We start from the raw sequence: 19,443 nt of genomic DNA, 5'->3' as shown, positions 1-19,443 counted from the left end.
ACTGGTTTAGCACATTTATGTGGGGGGGGGTGAGGAAATGTGAATACCACGTATGTCTATTATAAATATAGATCTAAATATGATACTGTATATGGTTTTTTTTCATTCCTTTGTAAGTGGAAGAAAAAATACTATTCATGGGGAAAAAAATCTGCCATTCTTTTGCTGAATCATTCATTTGTATGCTTTTTGAAAGAAAATAAAACGTGATTCAGTTTTTGTTTTGTTTTGTTTTGTTTTGTTTTGTTTTGTTTTTGAGACGGCATTTCACTCTTGTCGCCCAGGCTGGAGTGCAATGACGCGATCTCAGCTCACTGCAGCCTCCGCCTCCTGGGTGCAAGCGATTCTCCTGCCTCAGCCTCCCGAGTAGCTGGGATTACAGGCACCCGCCACCACGCCCAGTTAATTTTTGTATTTTTAGTACAGACAGGGTTTTGCCATGTTGGCCAGGCTTGTCTCGACTCCTGACCTCAGGTGATCCGCCTGCCTTGGCCTCTAAAAGTGCTGGGATTACAGGAGTGAGCCACTGCACCCAGCTCAGTTGCTTTTTTTTGCAAACAGTTTTTGTGAATATAGATATAGAAAAATACATAAAATATATGTGTTTTGTTTAACAAAATATTATGGAGCAAAAACCCATGTAATGTAATTATCACCCAGTCAAGAAATAATGGTAGCCTTTCAAAAAATACATTTGGGATTCTTTTTTCTTTTCTTTTTTTTTTTTTTTTGGAAGAATATTGCATACCTATTAGAAAAGTCTTTTAAAAATTAAAATTGGAAAATGACTGACAAACTTACACTATTTGATTTAAATAAATAAATAAATGGTCACATGATAACAATCTCCTGATTGATATGCTTTATTTAACCAGGTTCTCAAACCATTGGATGTGAAAACCAAATTTTACAATGCAGAGGTAAGTGTTGAGTGTTTAATGGGATTTCATATTAAACATTAAGATCTTATTTGACTAAAAATCTCTTATATACATTTCTAATACTGAAGCAAATAGCCAACGTGACTGTAAATTATTTGAAAAAATCACAAATTTCAGTTAAAATTGAATAATTTTATTGGTCTCATAATCTTTTTCAACTTACATGGAATCAATGTGTCTTGATTTTTATTCTATTCTCGTTAATTTTATAAGGCTTTCATCTCCTTTCGTTAAATGATTGCCCTCTCATTCCATTTAATGGTGGTTGTTACACTAGCAATCTGTTGAATATTTACATGTGGTTCGGGATTTTACAAAAATTGAATTAGTAGATCTAACGCTGCAAAATAGATTTAATATTCACATGGAAAAATACTGACAAGTGAAGCTTAGCACATTAAATTATTTCCAGGGTAGTCAGTTTGCCAGGCAGAATTAGGTTGCTGAGTTTGGTGTAATGGCTTTAAAAACTCCTTGGGAAAAACAAATTTGGCAAAAAGAGAAGTAACTTATAATAGAAGATACTCTATCTTTTACCCTAAAAAAAAAGAGATAAAATAGAACTTGCCCAAAAAAAAAAAAAAAAAAAAAAAGAACTTGCCATAGGAGAAAGGATTTATTGCTTGGATTTCTTTTCTAAGATTCTGTTTTATCTTGGCTTCTAGAGCTGCAGAAAAATCAGATCTCTTGCTAGCCCTCTTATGCCCCAAAATCATGTGTTTCATACCAGTGATAAATTCAAAGATATCCAAATACAGTATTTTGAAATGAAGATTATATCTCTACTACTCTAAAACCAGATAATGATCAGACATTTTTAATCACATGGCAAATTCGGTATTTATTTTTACCATCCACAATCTGAATTTTTACTCAGTAAAATTTATACTATAACTAGGATTTCTAAGATGTCAAAGTTAAGGAACCTAACCTGCAGCAAAGACCTATTAGGAGAAAAGAAAAAATGCATGTAATAACAAAACTACCTAGAATGGAATATAGTGAGAATGATACGAAAAGATGTGCTGCAAGAGCTCTCGGGAATGTGATCTTGGAATAGTTTAAAGAAGCTTTATGGAAGAGAAGGAAAACTGGATTGGAGTCTGAAAGGAATGCAGGTTGGAAACAAGTGTCAAAGCAGTGAAGGCATTCAAGCAGGGTTACAAATGGACATGAAGTATCAAGTACATAGGAAAGAGCATACCTATTTGAGGAGAGGGAAAAGCATCATCAAGATTACTAGATGTTTACAAAGTTGATGTTTCTTTTGTGGGGGATAGGTGAGTTGGAGTAATACGCATTTATTCCCTCTTTTTTGTTATTAATACCATACTGTTGATTAATTACAGTATAGCTAGTCAGCATGGTGAGATTTAAATAGTCTAATTTTTGCTGGAAAAGCTTTCATCTATAGTATGAGGGGAAAATGTTAACTATTCTGTTAGAAAATTAATTTAAAATAGGGCAATAGGTGGGTTATTTTCTGTAACTGGCTCCTAGGAGTCACATATTCAGCTATTTTAGGTTTTCTTCATTAAAAATATGGTAGTACACTAAGATACCTGTAAATTAGTTTTATAACGCTAATATTCAGAGTGATTTGTGAATAATTTAAAAAATTGCTAGTTTTTCTATAAACATTATAGAAGTGACATGCTCTCCATAAAGAAATAAAAATTCACAATTCCACCACACCAATTGATTTTTCATTATACATACTCTTTTGCAGTCTTTATTCACTTATATATAATATTCTATTTTTATCATCACGACAATTTTGTTTGCTTCCTTTGTCAGTTAACATTATATGTTGACATAATCTTTAAATCTTGCTAACAAACTTCAATCAAAATAATTTCAGTAATATTCTGAACTTTTGAAAATAGATCTCACTTTAAAAATCAGGAGTGAACAAATAGCATTTTGGGTCTCTCTAAGATACTTAATATTACCTATTAGACAAACAAATACTGTTCAGCCACTAGCATGAGGCAGATTATGTTGACCCCAACCAGGAATTTCAGGTAGATTGTAGGAGTTAATAAACCACAGTAATATCAGTAAGTGATGCTTATTGCTCTGTGCTGTAGTCCTTTTACAGTTAATATTATTGGCCCCACATCTGTCTCAAACATATATTTTGATACTGTTTCTAATAATGCTGTAATATGTGAATCACCTAAAGGAAAACAAGTTCATGAGAAACTTTGTTATAGTCTTCTAAGATAGAAAAGCCTTGCAGGCAGATTGGTGAGACTAGAAGCTAGGATTCAAACATTTGGTCACCTGCCAGGTACCGAAGACAAATATAAACAGAACATCTTCCCAATTCTCAAGGGACCTGCATCCAGTAGAGGAAACTGACATGATGCAACTATAATGTAAGCCCCTCCCACACATATAACCCAAATCGTGAAGTAACATATCCTGGGTACCTAGAGAGGTGAAAAATGATTTCCAGCTATGCATTTGATGGAAGTGACATTTGAGATTGCTCTTAATAAAACATTGAAGAAATATATAAGAAAAAAAGGCTAACTATGAAATCTACTAAGAAGAAGAGAATTCTCAATTTTTTCAAGTGGTTCAGCCCCACATTCCCTGAAGTGATCAATGGAACTCTAATTGCCCAAGATATTCCTTAAAAAGAGGATTCCATTATTACATAAATTTAAGAGAAGGTATACGGTGTATATCTATTCTGAATGTGGAGGATAGTATATATTCATCCTAAATTATCTATGAAGAATTGCAATGTTGGTAAAGAATTATAGAACTAGAAAGTCATGGGGTATACCTCTCTGCTCCAAAATGTGCCCTTAACAGTTTGCTACTGTTGAGTATTCAGCCATAGGGTTCTTCTCTATTCCATTGTCATTTAACCTTAGCAGTTTCACCTTTTTAGAAAAATGGTTTGTCATATTTCTTTATGTTGCTTCCTGTTTACTTTCTTATTTACTAATGCTGTCTTGTTTAGTAATTTAAAAAATGCAGAAATGCATTTTATTTTAAAGTAATTCTTTTTTCTTTAACATTTAACTCTGATTTTTCTAATTATTCTTTTTTATTTTTCCATTAGAGTGACCTCAGTTCTGTGGTAATTTGATTTTTTATTATAAATTTTTATACTTTTCTTACTCACCACTTTTTGACTCTGCCTAATTAATCTCTCTTTACAAAACATAGTGGAAAAACAGTTAGTTGTGAATACCACCTATGTGACTTCAGAAAGATTATATATAATTTTATGTACTTTTTAATTATATCAATTTTCTATTCCGTGGGGGAAAATTAGCTCAAAAGTTAAATTGTCATACTGAAACAATTCTCATTTTCAGTGTTTCTTCTTTAGTTTTTTTTTAAAGAGGTATGTTACCTTATGTCAAATGGCCTTGTGATTTTCATCATCTTACTGTAAAATACCCGATTATCCTAGCCTTCAGTTCTTTGAGTAGACTGTATAATCGAAATTCATTTTCAGATGCACAGTGGTTTTAGTTTTAAGTCTGGGTCAGGTGATGATGGCCGTTGACAAAATGAAACAGAAGAAAAGCAAATTTTCCCAACTTGGCTAAAATTTTATTTTCAAAGTTATACATGCTTTACAATAAGCAGCATTTGCTTATATCACATTACATATGTAATAACATCAACTGCCTTAGCACTGAATTCTTAATTTTTAAAATACCAAATTGCTGTACACTAACTGTTCAAACTAACTTGATTTTCCATTATGCTGCTTGTTTTTCTTTCGTTTTATCTAAGCTCTTCCTAAATTTATGCAGAAAATTGCAGTTTTTAAATTGAAATGTGGGTCTGTGGTTATTTTTTTAAAAGCAATGGATTGATGGGATATATGTACTTTTTTTTAGAACCAGTAACCAAAAAATGCCATTAAATGATGCATTTTTTTTAACTGATAAATCATTTTATTTCTATTTTCATTTGAACACATGTCCCAAAAACTAAAGAATCTGTTTTATTTTAGATAATAGTACATTATATTATAACTTAATCCTTATATTTTTGCAAATGATTTTCATTTTCTTGGTGTTAGTGTTTAAAAAGCTCAGCCAGGCGCGGTGGCTCATGCCTGTAATCTCAGCACTTTGGGAGGCCGAGGCGAGCGGATCACGAGGTCAGGAGTTTGAGACCAGCCTGGCCAACATGGTGAAACCTCATCTCTATAAAAAATACAAAAATTAGCCAGGCATGGTGGCACTTGCCCGTAATCCCAGTTACTTGAGAGGCTGAGGCAGGAGAATCACTTGAACTCAGGAGGCAGAGGTTGCAGTGAGCTGAGATCGCACCACTGCACTCCAGCCTGGGTGACAGAGTGAAACTTCGTCTCAAAATAAATAAAAATACAAAAATTTAGCTGGGCATGGTGGCACTGCCTGTAGTCCCAGCTACTAGGGAGGCTGAGGCAGGAGAATCGCTTGAACCTGGGAGGTGAAGGTTGCAGTGAGAGGAGATCTTGCCACTGCACTCTACTCTGGGCAACAGAGCAAGACTCCATCTTGTGGGGGTGGGGGGAAGCTCATAGGCCAGGCACAGTGGCTCACACCTCTAATCCCAGCACTTTGGGAGGCCGAGGTGGGTGGATCACTTGAGGTCAGGAGTTCTAGACCAGCCTGGCCAACATGGTGAAACCCTGTCTCTACTAAAAATACAAAAATTAGCTCAGTATGATATTGCGCGCCTATAATCCCAGCTACTCGGGAGGCTGAGGCAGGAGAATCCCTTGAACCCGGGAGGCGGAGGTTGCAGTGTACCAAGATCACACCACCGCACTCCAGCCTGGGTGACAGAATGAGACTGTCTCAAAAAAATAAAAAGCTCTTAAGTGGCAAATTTTTCTGGTCATAGTTGATTTTATGTTATTTATGTGTAGTAAACATATTACTATGAAACTTTTGAAAAAAATTATTGAATACCCTTAGTGTATCATTTTTTATGTAGGTTTGTTTCAAAGATAAATCAAGTTAGTCTGTTATCCTTCAATTACATGAAGGGAAATAATAACCAAATAGCATAAAATAATGTTTAGCATAATTAGGGGAATTAATTTATCTAAATTTATCTAATTATCTAATTTATCTAACTATTAAAATTACCTACTGGCAAATATTGCTAAATAGCATCAGCTTTAAAATCTGTCACTGAGGCTACAAAATACCTTTTGCCTGATTTAAAAGCTCTACGATAGTGAAGTATAATCCACATATTCTTTTTTTAGCCCTCAATATACATTTAAAATGAACTAAGAAATCACTAATGACCACTCGCAAATTGCTTTAATTTAAAAAGCTAAATCCTTCAAGATTACAAAATAGATTATTCATAGTATTAGTGGTCACTACACTATCTAAATTGACATTAATATGACAATCAAAGTTATACTGCCATATTATAATGAAGACTTAATTATCTTAACGTAATACTGAAATTATAGGAGCATAGGTATATTCATCATACTAAAGCACATTTTAATATTTTAATACCTAATGAAAAGAAAGAGTATTTGTAAATGAAATTCCAGTTAAGTATTTTGGGATGTTAAGACAAAATATAGTTATCCTCCATCCATTGTTTGACAAGGTATCAGTTGACTAACACTTGACTTTGCCCCTGTTAATTATGATAGGGTGAAGATTTCTTTTCTTGCATTAATTGTGGTAACTTTGATTTGCAGGCATGAACTAATCACATTTGTGGTTAATATTTTTTCTTCATATAGATAAGATATTTTTGTTGAGATAAATATTTTAAATGCCGCCACACTTTGGTGGATATTTTTTTCATATCCTCAGACTGATGAAGTATTTCTGGAAGCCCAGATTCAGAATATGACAACCTCACCTATGTTTATGGAGAAAGTTTCACTGGAGCCATCTATTATGTACAATGTAACAGAATTAAATTCAGTCAGCCAAGCTGGAGAATGGTAAATATTAATTATGAAGTCTTTATCCTTGTTTTGAAAGATACATGCTTTTCTAAACATCCATTGCTCTTCAGTGGGTTTTTTTTAATTAATAGACTTTTTTTAAAAGAATTTGAGGTTCATAGAAAAATTCATCAGAAAGTAGAGTTTCCACATACCCTCTTCCACTCCTCACAGTTTCTCTTGTTATTTACGTCTTGTTTTTTTATTTTATTTTTATTTTTTTTTATTTATTTATTTTTTGAAAGAGTCCAGCTCTATGCAGTGGCATGTTCTTGATCTAGGCTCACTGTGACCTCCACCTCCTGGGTTCAAGCAATTTTGGTGCATCAGCCTCCCAAGCTGCTGGGATTACAGGTGCATGCCACCACGCTTGGTTAATTTTTTTATTTTTAGTAGAGATGGGGTTTCACCATATTGGCCAGGCTGGTCTTCAGCTCCTGACCTCAAGCGATCTGCCCGCCTTATCCTCCCAAAGTGCTGTCCTTACAGGCGTGAGCCACTGTGCCTGGCCTACATCTTGTTTTAATGTGGTACATTTACTACAATTGATGAAACGATACTGACACTGATTACTAACTGTCTATAATTTACATTAGAATTCACACTTTTTGTTGTATGTTTTATTGTTTTTGGTTTTTGGTTTGTTTTGTTTTAAGAGACAGGTTTCATTAATGTTGCCCAGGCTGAAGTCAAATTTCTGGACTCAAACGATCTCCCAAGTATCTGGGACTATAGGCAAGCACTGTAGGTTTTGACAAATATATAACATGTATCCACCATTACTATATTATGCAAAATAGTTTCACTTTCCAAAAACTCTCCTGTGCTCCATCTTCATCCCTCCATTACATAAAAATAAAGATCCTAGCCCTTTTAATTTCATGTTTTACTATTCAAAGCATTTGGTCTTTTAAGTCTCATAAAAATCCAGTGAGGTAAATATGAATCCTATCATTGCTATCCTGCAAATAATAAAATGGAGGAATGTGAAGGAATGGTAGAGAAGTTAAAAAGAGTAAGGGTGAATGTGGGTTTAAAAAAAGAAATACTCTCTCAACATCAAAAGAAAAGGACATAGGAATAGATGGTTTAATATTTTGTGAAAAGGAAATACATACACCTTTCCACAGCTAATTTAAAAGAGGAAGAATAAATGTAAGGTTGACAATAATACAGATAAGAAAGTAATAGGCTGGGTGTGGTGGCTCATGCCTGTAATCCTAACCCTTTGGAAGGCTGAGGCCAGAGGATCGCTTGAAGCCATGAGTTCTAGACCAACCTGGGCAACTTGGCATTTTTTTTATTTAGCTGGGCATGGTGGTACACTCCTGCATTCCTAGCTCCTTGGGAGAGAGGCAGGAAAATCGCTTGAGTCCAGAAGTTCAAGGCTGCAGTGAGCCATGATTGCACCACTGTACTCCAGCCTGGTGACAGAGAGAGACCCTGTATTTTAAACAAAAAAAAAAAAAAAAGAAGAAGAAGAAGAAGGTAACAGCTTGGGATAGCATCTGAATTTCTTAATTAGGAATGAAAAGTTTGCTTTTATATTCTTAGGTTGGTTACACAAAGAAAAGTTCATAGCCTCTTTCATCCTCACTGAGGAAAACAATTTTCCATTCTTTTCTAGATGTTTTAGTTCATTTTGAAAATTAGTTTAGAATGGTATGTCTCTTATTATTCTAAACTCTTATCTTTGATAATTTTAGAGAAAAGAGACAGGATACTTAAGGTTCTGGTTTCTGTTGCACTTTTAGTTAATTGATACATGTTCAATTTTATAAGTAATACATTACATTCTATTATAAAGAACCTCCTTGAACCCAGAAGTTAGAAGTTACAGTGAGCTATGATCATACCACCGTACTCCAGCCTGGGTGACAGAGCAAGACCCTGTCTCTTAAAATTATTTAAAAAAAAAAAAAGGGACCCCTGCCTTTCGGGGTCCAATTACTATAAAGAATCTCAAGATTTTCGATATCCACTGAAAAAAATGAAGGAAAAATAAATCATTGCAGTATACGTTCTTTTTATTTGTATTGAAATCGCTAACATGTTCTGTTGTTGATCTTTGGAGGGTACATCATCCAGTTCCTATCCAAAGGAACAATCACAGCCATGGTTTTTCTTTTAAAAGATGCTAGAGAATTTTCTCCGTCTCTGTCTCCACCCCTCAGTGTGTCTACGTTTGGGTCAAGAGCATATTTGCAACCAATGGATACACGCCAGTACTTATACTGCCTAAAGCCAAAGAATGAATTTGCAGAAAAAGCAGGCATCATTAAGGGAGTAACAGTAATTGGAAAATTGGATATAGTATGGAAAACAAATCTAGGTGAAAGGGGAAGGTTACAGACCAGCCAACTTCAAAGAATGGTGAGTCTGGAAAAAACTTCGCTGGGGTTTTGGTGTGTGAAAGACAGGTAGTTAGAACAACTTAATTTTTTCTACATCCAGCAGTAAAAAATTGGAGCACTATAAAAGGCATTACTACTACTGGAGAAGAAAAGATTAATAGTTTCACTGATAGGTAGGTCGAAGACTGGTGTTGCCATGAATGAAAAATGGTCAAATGTTAATTTATCCTTAATACATGTGTTCTTTATCAAACAGAAATTAAAATAACTGTTTATTAAGTGTCTCTCCTTTGGTAACACATGCTCACTCTTCTTCTGATTTCCAAACACATTAAGGTTTTCTATTTTGCAATGTCCTGAAACTCTTGGACTTACTTCATTCACCTACTCAGTTCCTACCATTTTTAAGATGTTAAAAATCTGAGGCATCTCCTCAGAAGGTGAGTTCTACTAAAGTTATCTTATAAGCATTGGTTGCATATTTTACCTAATTTCTTCTCTGAGAGTAGGGATAGCTACCAGGCTTCTTTTTCTTATGCTTGTAAGAATATATGACAGGATTCTCCTCCCTTTATGCTGAATATTACCTGTTTTGACATATTCCAAATTTTACTTTTCTTTCCACTGTTTGAGGCAATAATTTTTAAAAAATGATGATGATGATTCCTGGGCCCACTTAAATATAGCCGTTAGTTATTTTTCTGCCATGGCCTGTTCCAAGCCTTCGTGTTGTTATAATCCATCCTCATCTGTGCATCTTGTAAAAAGTCATGATTTTCTTCCTGGCTCCTTTCAACATCATCCCCCTCTTTCTTTAGAAAATAACTTTACCTATTTAGAGTTACACACATAGAAGCTACAGCATCTGGAAAGTGTCCCTTCAACTCCCTGAAATTTCTTTACTGACTACTTACCTGTGAGATTCATCTTAACTCTACTGAACATGGAATAATTATATAACAAAAACAGTCCAGGTCTGCCGGGCTATTCCACAGGCAGTAGCTGCAAAAGAACTTAAAATGAGAGACAAGTAAAGTGAATCAGAAGTATTTTCTTAGAACATCAGCTTGGAAACCCAACAGCTGTTGAGTAAATGTGCTGCTGTGGTGCCTTCATTAAAATGGAAAGGTTTTGTGATAGATATACATTAACTGTGTTGCTTGTTTTCTTAGGCTCCAGGTTATGGAGATGTTAGGTTGTCTTTGGAGGCAATACCAGATACCGTAAACCTTGAAGAACCTTTTCATATTACCTGTAAAATAACAAACTGCAGGTAATGCCACTGTTTGTAGATGGATGTCCTTTCTACCTCACCTGCCTAGAAGATAATTTAAAAATCTTTTTGTTACTATCTCCTTATAAGTTTTCCTCTTGACATACAGCCTTCTCTGATGTTGATATTGAGTACTGTAAAATTCTTCATCTGGTAGCAGTATAATTACATATTTTTAAGGGCCTATTGTATTATGCATCTTCTGTATTTTATTTCATTCATTTGTCACACCCTATGAGGTAGGTATTCATTGTTTATACTTCCTTCACCAAAACATGAACTAATAGGTTCTTATGTATTAATATATTATGAATTGAAGTAGCAAGATTTTTTGAGGCATGCTTGTACTTGAGCTGTTTCTTGAGTATTAAGAAACCAAACATTGCTTATGGATTTAATGTAAGGGGAAATCATTGATTCGAAAACTGGGTTTTGACAGTAAAGAGAGAGCATAATCTGAACTGTCAGGAAGCAAAGAGCACAGGGCTTTGAAACCAGAAAAAAATAGAATTAAGTTCCAGTCCTATGCCCTCTGCTCCTACTTGTATTACCACTTGGTTTGTATTATTATTTGGGGTATTTTGATAATATTGCAGTGATGAATCCCAGTCCTCTTAGTGTGAATGTATAATCCTTTTAATTCCATATTTATTCTTTTTGGTATTAGAAAGATAGGAAATATTTGTCCTTCAAAATTACAGAAATACCCACTTCCTCTATGAAGCTACCTAGACTTTCCAAAGCACAGGTATTCATGCCTTCTCTATCATAGAAAATTTTAACTTAGTTTTTTAGTGACACTCATATATTGTGTATTTAGTGACACATATATTACTGTAAGTATTAGTCTCTTTCTCACTGGACTGGAATTATTCAAGAGAAGGGACATGGCCTTACTCAGTGCCTGCCACATCGTAGCTCAGTAAACAACAATACAGGGCAAAGACCCTGTGCTTATAGGGTGTTACAGGGTGTTGGGGAATTTTTGTTTTTTTTTTTTAAGTTTTTTTCAGCAAATCAGTTTATTGACCAGCTCACAAGTGTTATTTTGTTCAAAAGTTAACTTCTCTTGGTGTTCACTTTAACTTTTGGTGATTCATACAAGTTTTCTAAAAAGCACATGTCTCTTAGATCTTTAGTTTCCTCTCTATATAAATGTCATTCCCTGCCCCTACACACCAGGGACATGCACAGACACATGCACACAACATATATAAGTCTTACTGGATTTTTGTGAAATTAACAATATTCATGTAGTGCATCGACCTTGGTCTCTGGCACATAGTAGCCATCTCAAATGCTTGTTAGGGAGATTCAGGCATATACAAGTTAATATTATAAAGTCAATATGTCTAAAAAAAATAAAATTTAAATAAGCAATTTAAAATTTGGAGCCAAGTGTAAGAATAAACAGCTAAAACCCATAAGTAGCCGTGAATGGTGGTAGGAGACTATTTTTCATTATGAGCCTTTTGGTTATTTAAAGAAGAACAATGTGCATACTTTCATTAAAAGTTTTTTTAACTTATTTAAGCTTAACTGGTGATATCTATTATAAGCAGAAGTAGTCTTTTCTTGGTAAATAATCCAGTTAGTAAACCTGAATAGTATTTATGTCTTATGAATCCTGCCAGTTGTTTCCCAAGTTATGGTAAAGTAACATAGATTAGATATCAAAAGGACTAGACCAGAATCAGTTGTTTTCTTCTTTTCCTGTAGAGTACCTAACAGAAATAGTGAGAATATATGGCAACAAGATTAGACACAAATGTGTGGAAGTCTCCCAGAAAAATGGCAGCACCAGATCAGCACCAGGAGACCAGTGTTGAGTAATAGAACCAGAAGGCCAACATCCAGACAGGCAGATTAGTCTGAGGCCATTTTAAGTGCTAGAAGGTGTGACTTCCTTTCATCTTCCTGGTTCTATCTTAAGTGACATAAAAAATGTTATAATAGCTTTTCTCTTTCTGGTTTTTATTCTCCTGGATATGGAGAAAACAAGTTTACTGTCACTAGTAGAAATATTGCAGTACCTCTTTGTGAAATGAACAAGATTTATTCCTATTATTCTGATTCCTCCAGCAGTGAAAGGACTATGGATCTGGTTTTGGAAATGTGCAATACCAATTCCATCCACTGGTGTGGAATTTCAGGAAGACAGCTGGGAAAGCTGCATCCAAGTTCTTCGCTCTGTCTTGCCCTTACTCTGCTTTCTTCAGTACAGGGACTGCAAGTATGCTGTCTTTTCAAAAATTCCAGTATTTGGGTGCTGTTAACTTACAAGTCATTTGTGATGTCTGTATTTCCTCTGAATGAATGAAAACTTAGACTCATCTCTCTCTCTCTCTCTCAATAGAGCATCTCTGGCTTAAGACTAACAGACACATTCTTAAAGAGAACATATGAATATGATGACATCGCACAAGTCTGTGTGGTATCTTCTGCCATTAAAGTGGAAAGCTGAAGGAAACTTCCAGTGTTAGGCTTTTCATTTAGTTTCACAGAACTGCTCTTTTTGTTACCTTTGTAAAATGATGACATCAACAACGAAGTAAATATGTTACTTAAATTTTCTTTCCTGTAAAATGGTTAAAATATTAAATATTTGTTTTGAAGAGATCTGATTTTATCTTGTAATTTATGTTTGAAATGAACATGTGTATATTTTCTACACCTATTATTTAATTTCATTTCATTTTAGATGACCATTGGACTTTGTTCTCCAAAAGCTGTGTATCTGAGACCATTTGTCCCTAGCAAGTATCTAGAACACGAGTCAGCACACTTTTTATGTAAGGTACAAGATACTAAATATTTTAGGCTTTGCAGGCCGTAAGGTTTCTGTCACAAATACTGAACTCTGCCATTGTACTTCAAGAGCAGCCAGTAGGCAAAAAAAGTACAGTGGTGTACACAAAAAGAAGCAGTTGGACTCGGGAAGCTGAGGCAGGAGAATCACTTGAACCGGGGAGGCGGAGGTTGCAGTTAAGCCGAGATCATGCTACTGTACTCTAGCCTGAGCGACAGAGTGAGACTCTGTCTGTCTCAAAAAAAAAGAGGCAGCTGGGCAGATTTGGCCTGCAGGGTATAGTTGGCTGACCTCAATCTAGAAGATAGAGTTGTTTCTTAGAACTTTGTAATATTTTGGTTAGAAATATTTCAGTTAACTCCAGTTTTTTCCTAGCTATTCGGTCAGCAGAAAAAGTTTGCTTAAAACAAAGGGGGTAGTCCTCTTATAACCTGATATTTGTTAACACAGTATAAGCTTTCTAGTTGTTTTCAAAATTACTGTAATGGTTTGTGTCTGTATTTGTATATTATACCTACAAACATACATATCTTTCAGCTACTGAACACATCAGAATTGGTTTTACTTTTTAGGTTGTTGATTTTAATTAACTATTAACTAAGAATAATACTTATTTTCTAATTATAAGCCAAAAACTCCTGGGTTTTTTTCTCATTGATTAAGCCACTTATTTTTATAAGGTATATTTAAATAATTCCCATCTTCTGATATGGTTTTAAACTCTAAATCATGTGTTACTGTTACAAAACTTTCTCTCTCCATGTAATCACACTTAGTTATGAGCAAAGCAGTGAGAAAGTTGAGGTGATAAACAACTTTGCAGCATTAATGTAACAAAAAGTTTCAGTATTTGTCAGGAAAACAAAAGCTTAAGCTGTTAAATAAAAGCTATTCTATTTTGATAAGTTGAAATTCAAGAATGTATATATAATTTCTTAAATGTAAGAGTGCATTAAATCAAATACAAAAATTGGTTTTTCAATGCATCATTATTTATTGCCATAACAAATTGTTTGGTCCAAAATGAAAGCTATATTCAGAAGGTTTGCACCTCAAAATTGAGTAATAATTAATGAAATGTCTGTACAAAATAAAGTGCAAGCAGTGTAAAATTGAAGTCTGTCTTTGTTTCAAAATGATTAAGATTGATTAAATGATGAAATAATATTTTATAGCCACTGCATTGGATACTTGGATTGTTTTTCAAGCATCTTCTTATGACTGAATCTTCTGTTTCATTCTGTTTTAAATCTAAAAAGTAACATGATGGTCACTTGGAATCTGCTCTATATTTTAATTATAGTCTCTTCTGTTTATAAACAACTTACACATATTTTTCATAGTTTTAAGTAAAGATTAAATAATGCCATCTTAGAAAGGATCTGTTTAACCTATATTATAAAAGTTAGATACACAATTTGGTACATTAAATGAAAATGTCATTTGCATATATAGAACCTGTTCTGTTTTACACAGTATCATAATAGCTACAGCTACTACAAGAAATATGGTTAATGGAAGTCAAACATTTAGTACGATGCTTAAAGAGTTACTTTAATAATGCCCTCTTATTTTTCTAGTTAGATAGCAACTATATTTCCCAGACAAGCAAGAAAATATATGGGGCATTTTTTATAAATTTAAAAGTAGCTAGCACAATCCAACCACGCAAACTTTTTTTGAAATAGCTTGCAATGCTATGATTCCAAAGTGATCAAGGTACTTGAAGAGCAAAAATGGCTTGAATAGAATGGAAATGTAGGTAAGTGGACAGATAGCATCTAGATTGAATTTGTTACAGGTGGTATATTAGCAAAGAAATAGAAAAATGAAATGGAAGAAATATACCAATTCCCATTATTTCATGTAAAAAGAATGGCTAATTTAACTACAGATGTTAGCACATGAAGACATTGTTTTAAAGTTTTTTTTCTTATAGTATCTTTGTCTGGGTAATACTGGTCAAATAAAATGAGTTGGGAAGTATTTCCTCCTCTTCTGTTTCCTGGAAGAGATTGTTTAGAATTGATATTATTTCTCCCTTAAGTGTTTGGTAAAATTCATCACGGAAGTTATCTGGGCCTGTAGTTTTCTTTACTGGAAGGTTTTTAACTTAACCACAAACTCAATTTCCTTAATAAATATGGTTCTGTTTAGGTTATCTGTTTCTACAGTGAGCTTTCTAGTTTGTATCCTATAGGGAATCTGTTTCATCTAAGTTGTTAAATATACAATCCTTGAGTTGGTCATGGTGTTTTCTAGTTAGCCTTTTAATACCTATAGTGTCTGTAGTGTATTCCCTCTTTCATTTCTGACACTGAATTTGTATCTTCTGTTTTTCTAGGCAGTCAGCTAGAAGCTTATCTTATTGCTCTAAAAGCATTTTTAATGCACTCAAGATAGTTATGCTAGAAACTTTAACTTCTTATTCAACACTGAATATGAGTGACTAATTTTTAATTAAGGATCTATTTTGCTTTTTATATCGCAGTAATGACTTCTATGTGTTAGTAGTAGTACTTCGTTCTGTGTAATACTGGAATACTAGGAGTTCATTCTAACTTAATGAAAATCAAAGTTGGCTTAGATGGAATATGAATTTAACTTCTGAGGGCCGAAGACTTAAATTGTGCTCTTCTTAAATTCTGCAGAACTATATATCTTCATACAGATCTTCGTTGTAGCATTAGCCCAGGTGCTTAGGTGTTTGCAGGTCTGAGAAACCTCTAACCTAGTGTTCCTCTAAATTAGAGTCCTTGGATCTGTATCAAAACCACCTAGTGTACTGTTTAAAAATGGCCATTCCTAGGCCTTATTACAGGACCTACTGTATCAGAATTGAACACGTGGCCCTGAATCTGCATCTTTAATGAATTATCCAGGTGATTCTTACAATGAAGTTATAGAACTACTGTTCTAATGTCACAAAGGAGAAAGAGAAAAGTTGGATTTTAAACTTCAAGATACAAAATAATTAGTCTCTTTTTCTTTTTTTTTTTTTTTTTGAGATGGAGTCTTGCTCTGTCACCCAGGCTGGAGTGCAGTGGCGCAATCTTGGCTCACTGCAACCTCTGCCTCTCAGGTTCGAGCAATTCTCATGCTTCAGCCTCCCAAGTAGCTGGGACTACAGATGCCCGCCACCAAGCCAGGCTAATTTTTGTATTTTCAGTAGAGGTGGGTTTCACCATGTTGGCCAGGCTGGTCTCAAACTCCTGACCTCAGGTGATCCCCCCTGCCTTGGCCTCCCAAAGTGCTGGGATTACAGGCATGAGCCACAGCGCCCAGCCAATTAGTCTTTTGATAAGGGTTCTATAAGGCCTAATCATCTGCATTATTACTCATTTAATTGTATATTACTTCCTGGCCAGGCACAGTGGCTCACACCTCTAATACCAGCACTTTGAGGGGCCAAGATGGGCAGATCACTTGAGGTCAGGAGTTCGAGACCAGCCTGGCCAATACGGTGGAACTCTCTCCATTAAAAACAAAAATTAGCGGCCAGGCACGGTGGCTCACGCCTGTAATCTCAGCATTTGGGAGGCCAAGGCAGGCGGATCACGAGGTCAAGAGATTGAGACAACCCTGGCCAACATGGTGAAACCCCGTCTCTACTAAAAATACAAAAATTAGCTGGGCATGGTGACACGTGCCTGTAATCCCAGCTACTCGGGAGGCTGAGGCAGGAGAATCACTTGAACCCGGGAGGCAGACGTTGCAGTGAGCCGAGATTGCGCCACTGCACTCCAGCCTGGCGACAGAGAGAGACTCCATCTCAAAAAAAAAAAAAAAAATTAGCTGGGCATGGTGGTGGGCGCCCGTAATCCCAGCTACTTGGGAGCTTAAGGCTCCAGAATCACTTGAATCCAGGAGGTGGAGGTTGCAGTGAGCTGACATTGCAACACCACTCCAGCCTGGCAAAAGAGTAAGACTCCATCTCAAAAAAACCCCACAAAATTTATATTACTTCCTTTTTCAGTTTTCCCTCGTAAAACTTGTGAAGTCATTACATGTCAGCACCAATTTCATTATTAATAAACAAAAAATATACTCTAGTTGGAATTAAACTCTCATCATCAATGTAGTTACACCCATGCAATTAATACCTAATGCCCCTTTTCTCCACTAACTAATATGGCATCTAATTTATAATAAAATATTTTAAGTCTCCTGTTACATTTAAATTGCATCAAATTTATGTTAATTATAAGACTGGCATGCCAAGCCAAATTATCACAGAAGATTACATGAACAAGCAATGTTAGTGATAGATGCTTTTTGTTATCCATCAAATAATTACTAAGTTTTCTTTTTTAAAAAAATCAGTGTTTATGGGCACACAATTAGATACCATTTAGAAAATCCTTAACTTAGGACCAGGTCACTGGCTTAGTTAAAGTATATTTATATTTGATAGTTTCCAAGGTAAGGTTACCATTGGGGAAATTGTGATAATTAAGTCAAACAGTTGTACCACTGACCTAACCAGTACATGAAGGATTTCTAAATGTATCTTATTGTGTATTTAGCATAAGTGGCCATGCTAATGTTATCAATACCAAACTGCAGACAAGATTAGTTAAGAACTATGCAGAAAACCTGAGCATCCTACCTTTACTTTCTATACATTCGCATTACCAATTTTTTCTTTTCAAAACATCCCTTGCATCAAGTGCTACTTTCTAACAGCTCTTAAGATTCTCTGTTCACCAGAACAAGCAACGTTAAAGATAACATTGGTTCCCATGTTATATATTCATTACTGATAGCACTTATCAAAGCTAAACCTAGATAATATTCCTTCTTTCCTGACATACTGCTCAGTGGCAAGTACACTTCTTCTCAACCAGCATAGGAAACCTTTCCTTTGGGTCATTTCCCTTCTCAAAAAACTTTGCTTAAGGGAAATTGGAGCTAAAGAGCTTACCAACAAATAGCCCTACTAGAGTTCAATAAATATACTTTGCTATTAAGTCTAATATACAAATATGATAGAAGTTTGAAAATGGAACCTTATCCCAGTGCTATATTGGCACTTAACATGGCTAGTGATCATTTCAAAAGGAGTCATGTTATGTTTTGAGTTTGTTTGTGATAAACCTATTGTCTAAACAGATTTATTCTTTAAGAATATACACAAGAGATTTTCCTCCATTATTTTCACACATCAGATATGGTGTTTGGTTTTTTGAAGGAGGGAGGGGGTACTATCTACAACAAATACTTCATTCATAGCCATAAACCATTTGTATCTTGGGCTTGAGCCCCTGGTTAAATCAGGAATGCTCTTCAGCGCTGCTGCTGAATGATCTGCTCCGGATGTGATTTCTCAGTTGCTCTATAAGTTCAGGATTTTGTTGCTGTATCTGCTGAGCAAACTGCTGTCCCCTGTAGTAAAGAGGCAATGTGGTTTGAATAGGGAATTGCCAGTCACATTTACCCATGCAAAAAGAACTGCAGAAAATGTGGGAGCTACCTAAAGGGGCTTTTTTCTATAAAAACAAGTTTTAGAGCCATGACTTTAGAATCTACAAGTTTACCAATGCCTCCATATAGCATTATTACAATGCAGTGTTCTTTATAAGAAACAAAACACCCATGCTAAAAAAAATAAGTACCTCAACTGGGTGAAATCTACTTCTCTAGTGCTAATGACAAAGAAGCAAAGGGTAAGTATATGTTTTTATTGTATGTGCTCAAATATAATGCTTTTATATGCAAGTCTTAATAGTCTCATATAACACCCAGTTTGGGATGCTTTTGGAGGTCACCTAACAAGTAATTTTAAAAACACTAAGAAGTTTAACACAAATTGTAGTATGTGACCCTCTATTGCCAGTGTTAGATGTCATTATATGCCATTTAAAGGTTATTCTAAAAATGCAATATTCTAAGTGGATACACAGTTGTGCTGACAAACAACAAGTGGTACTGTGGCTTCATATAAAGTGTCCAGCGAGAGCATCAGACACAGATTCAAAAAGCAAAGTTGTCTTCGCCAATTTGATATAAGTGAAGGCAATGTGCTCAAGTAATGAGAAGATGCAAGTAGTTCCTCTAAGTGTTGACAGGCACTGAAAAAGTTTGAATAAAAATTTCCTGAATTGCCTGAACATTAA

General features: G+C 35.0%; 2 protein-coding genes across 11 annotated transcripts in view; one reads left to right on the top strand and one right to left on the bottom strand.

Annotated features, from left to right (window-relative positions):
• TRAPPC13 (trafficking protein particle complex subunit 13) overlaps nucleotides 1-14,444 on the top strand; it is a 41,142-nt gene extending 26,698 nt beyond the window's left edge. For 3 of the 9 annotated variants that reach the window (XM_063811182.1, XM_009449088.3, XM_063811180.1), the window contains 6 exons: nucleotides 876-920; nucleotides 6,755-6,888; nucleotides 9,066-9,264; nucleotides 10,418-10,518; nucleotides 12,604-12,751; nucleotides 12,875-13,137. In XM_063811182.1, coding sequence (XP_063667252.1) covers nucleotides 876-920; nucleotides 6,755-6,888; nucleotides 9,066-9,264; nucleotides 10,418-10,518; nucleotides 12,604-12,751; nucleotides 12,875-12,982 — 735 coding nt within the window. In that variant the 3' untranslated portion in view covers nucleotides 12,983-13,137. Of the gene's footprint in view, nucleotides 1-875; nucleotides 921-4,020; nucleotides 4,039-6,754; nucleotides 6,889-9,065; nucleotides 9,265-10,417; nucleotides 10,519-12,600; nucleotides 12,752-12,874 lie in introns of all 9 variants that reach the window. The other 6 variants (XM_063811181.1, XM_001163636.7, XM_054684324.2 and 3 more) reach the window with 5 other exon arrangements.
• SGTB (small glutamine rich tetratricopeptide repeat co-chaperone beta) overlaps nucleotides 14,298-19,443 on the bottom strand; it is a 58,626-nt gene continuing 53,480 nt past the window's right edge. Inside the window, exon 11 of one of the 2 annotated variants that reach the window (XM_526906.9) lies at nucleotides 14,298-18,712. In XM_526906.9, coding sequence (XP_526906.2) covers nucleotides 18,601-18,712 — 112 coding nt within the window. In that variant the 3' untranslated portion in view covers nucleotides 14,298-18,600. The remainder of the gene's footprint in view (nucleotides 18,713-19,443) is intronic. The other variant, XM_009449080.5, reaches the window with a different exon arrangement.

Source organism: Pan troglodytes, chromosome 4 (assembly GCF_028858775.2).
Source record: "Pan troglodytes isolate AG18354 chromosome 4, NHGRI_mPanTro3-v2.0_pri, whole genome shotgun sequence".
Taxonomy (NCBI): domain Eukaryota; kingdom Metazoa; phylum Chordata; class Mammalia; order Primates; family Hominidae; genus Pan; species Pan troglodytes.
Note: the sequence above shows the minus strand (reverse complement) of the source record. Positions and strands in the feature narration are given on the sequence as shown.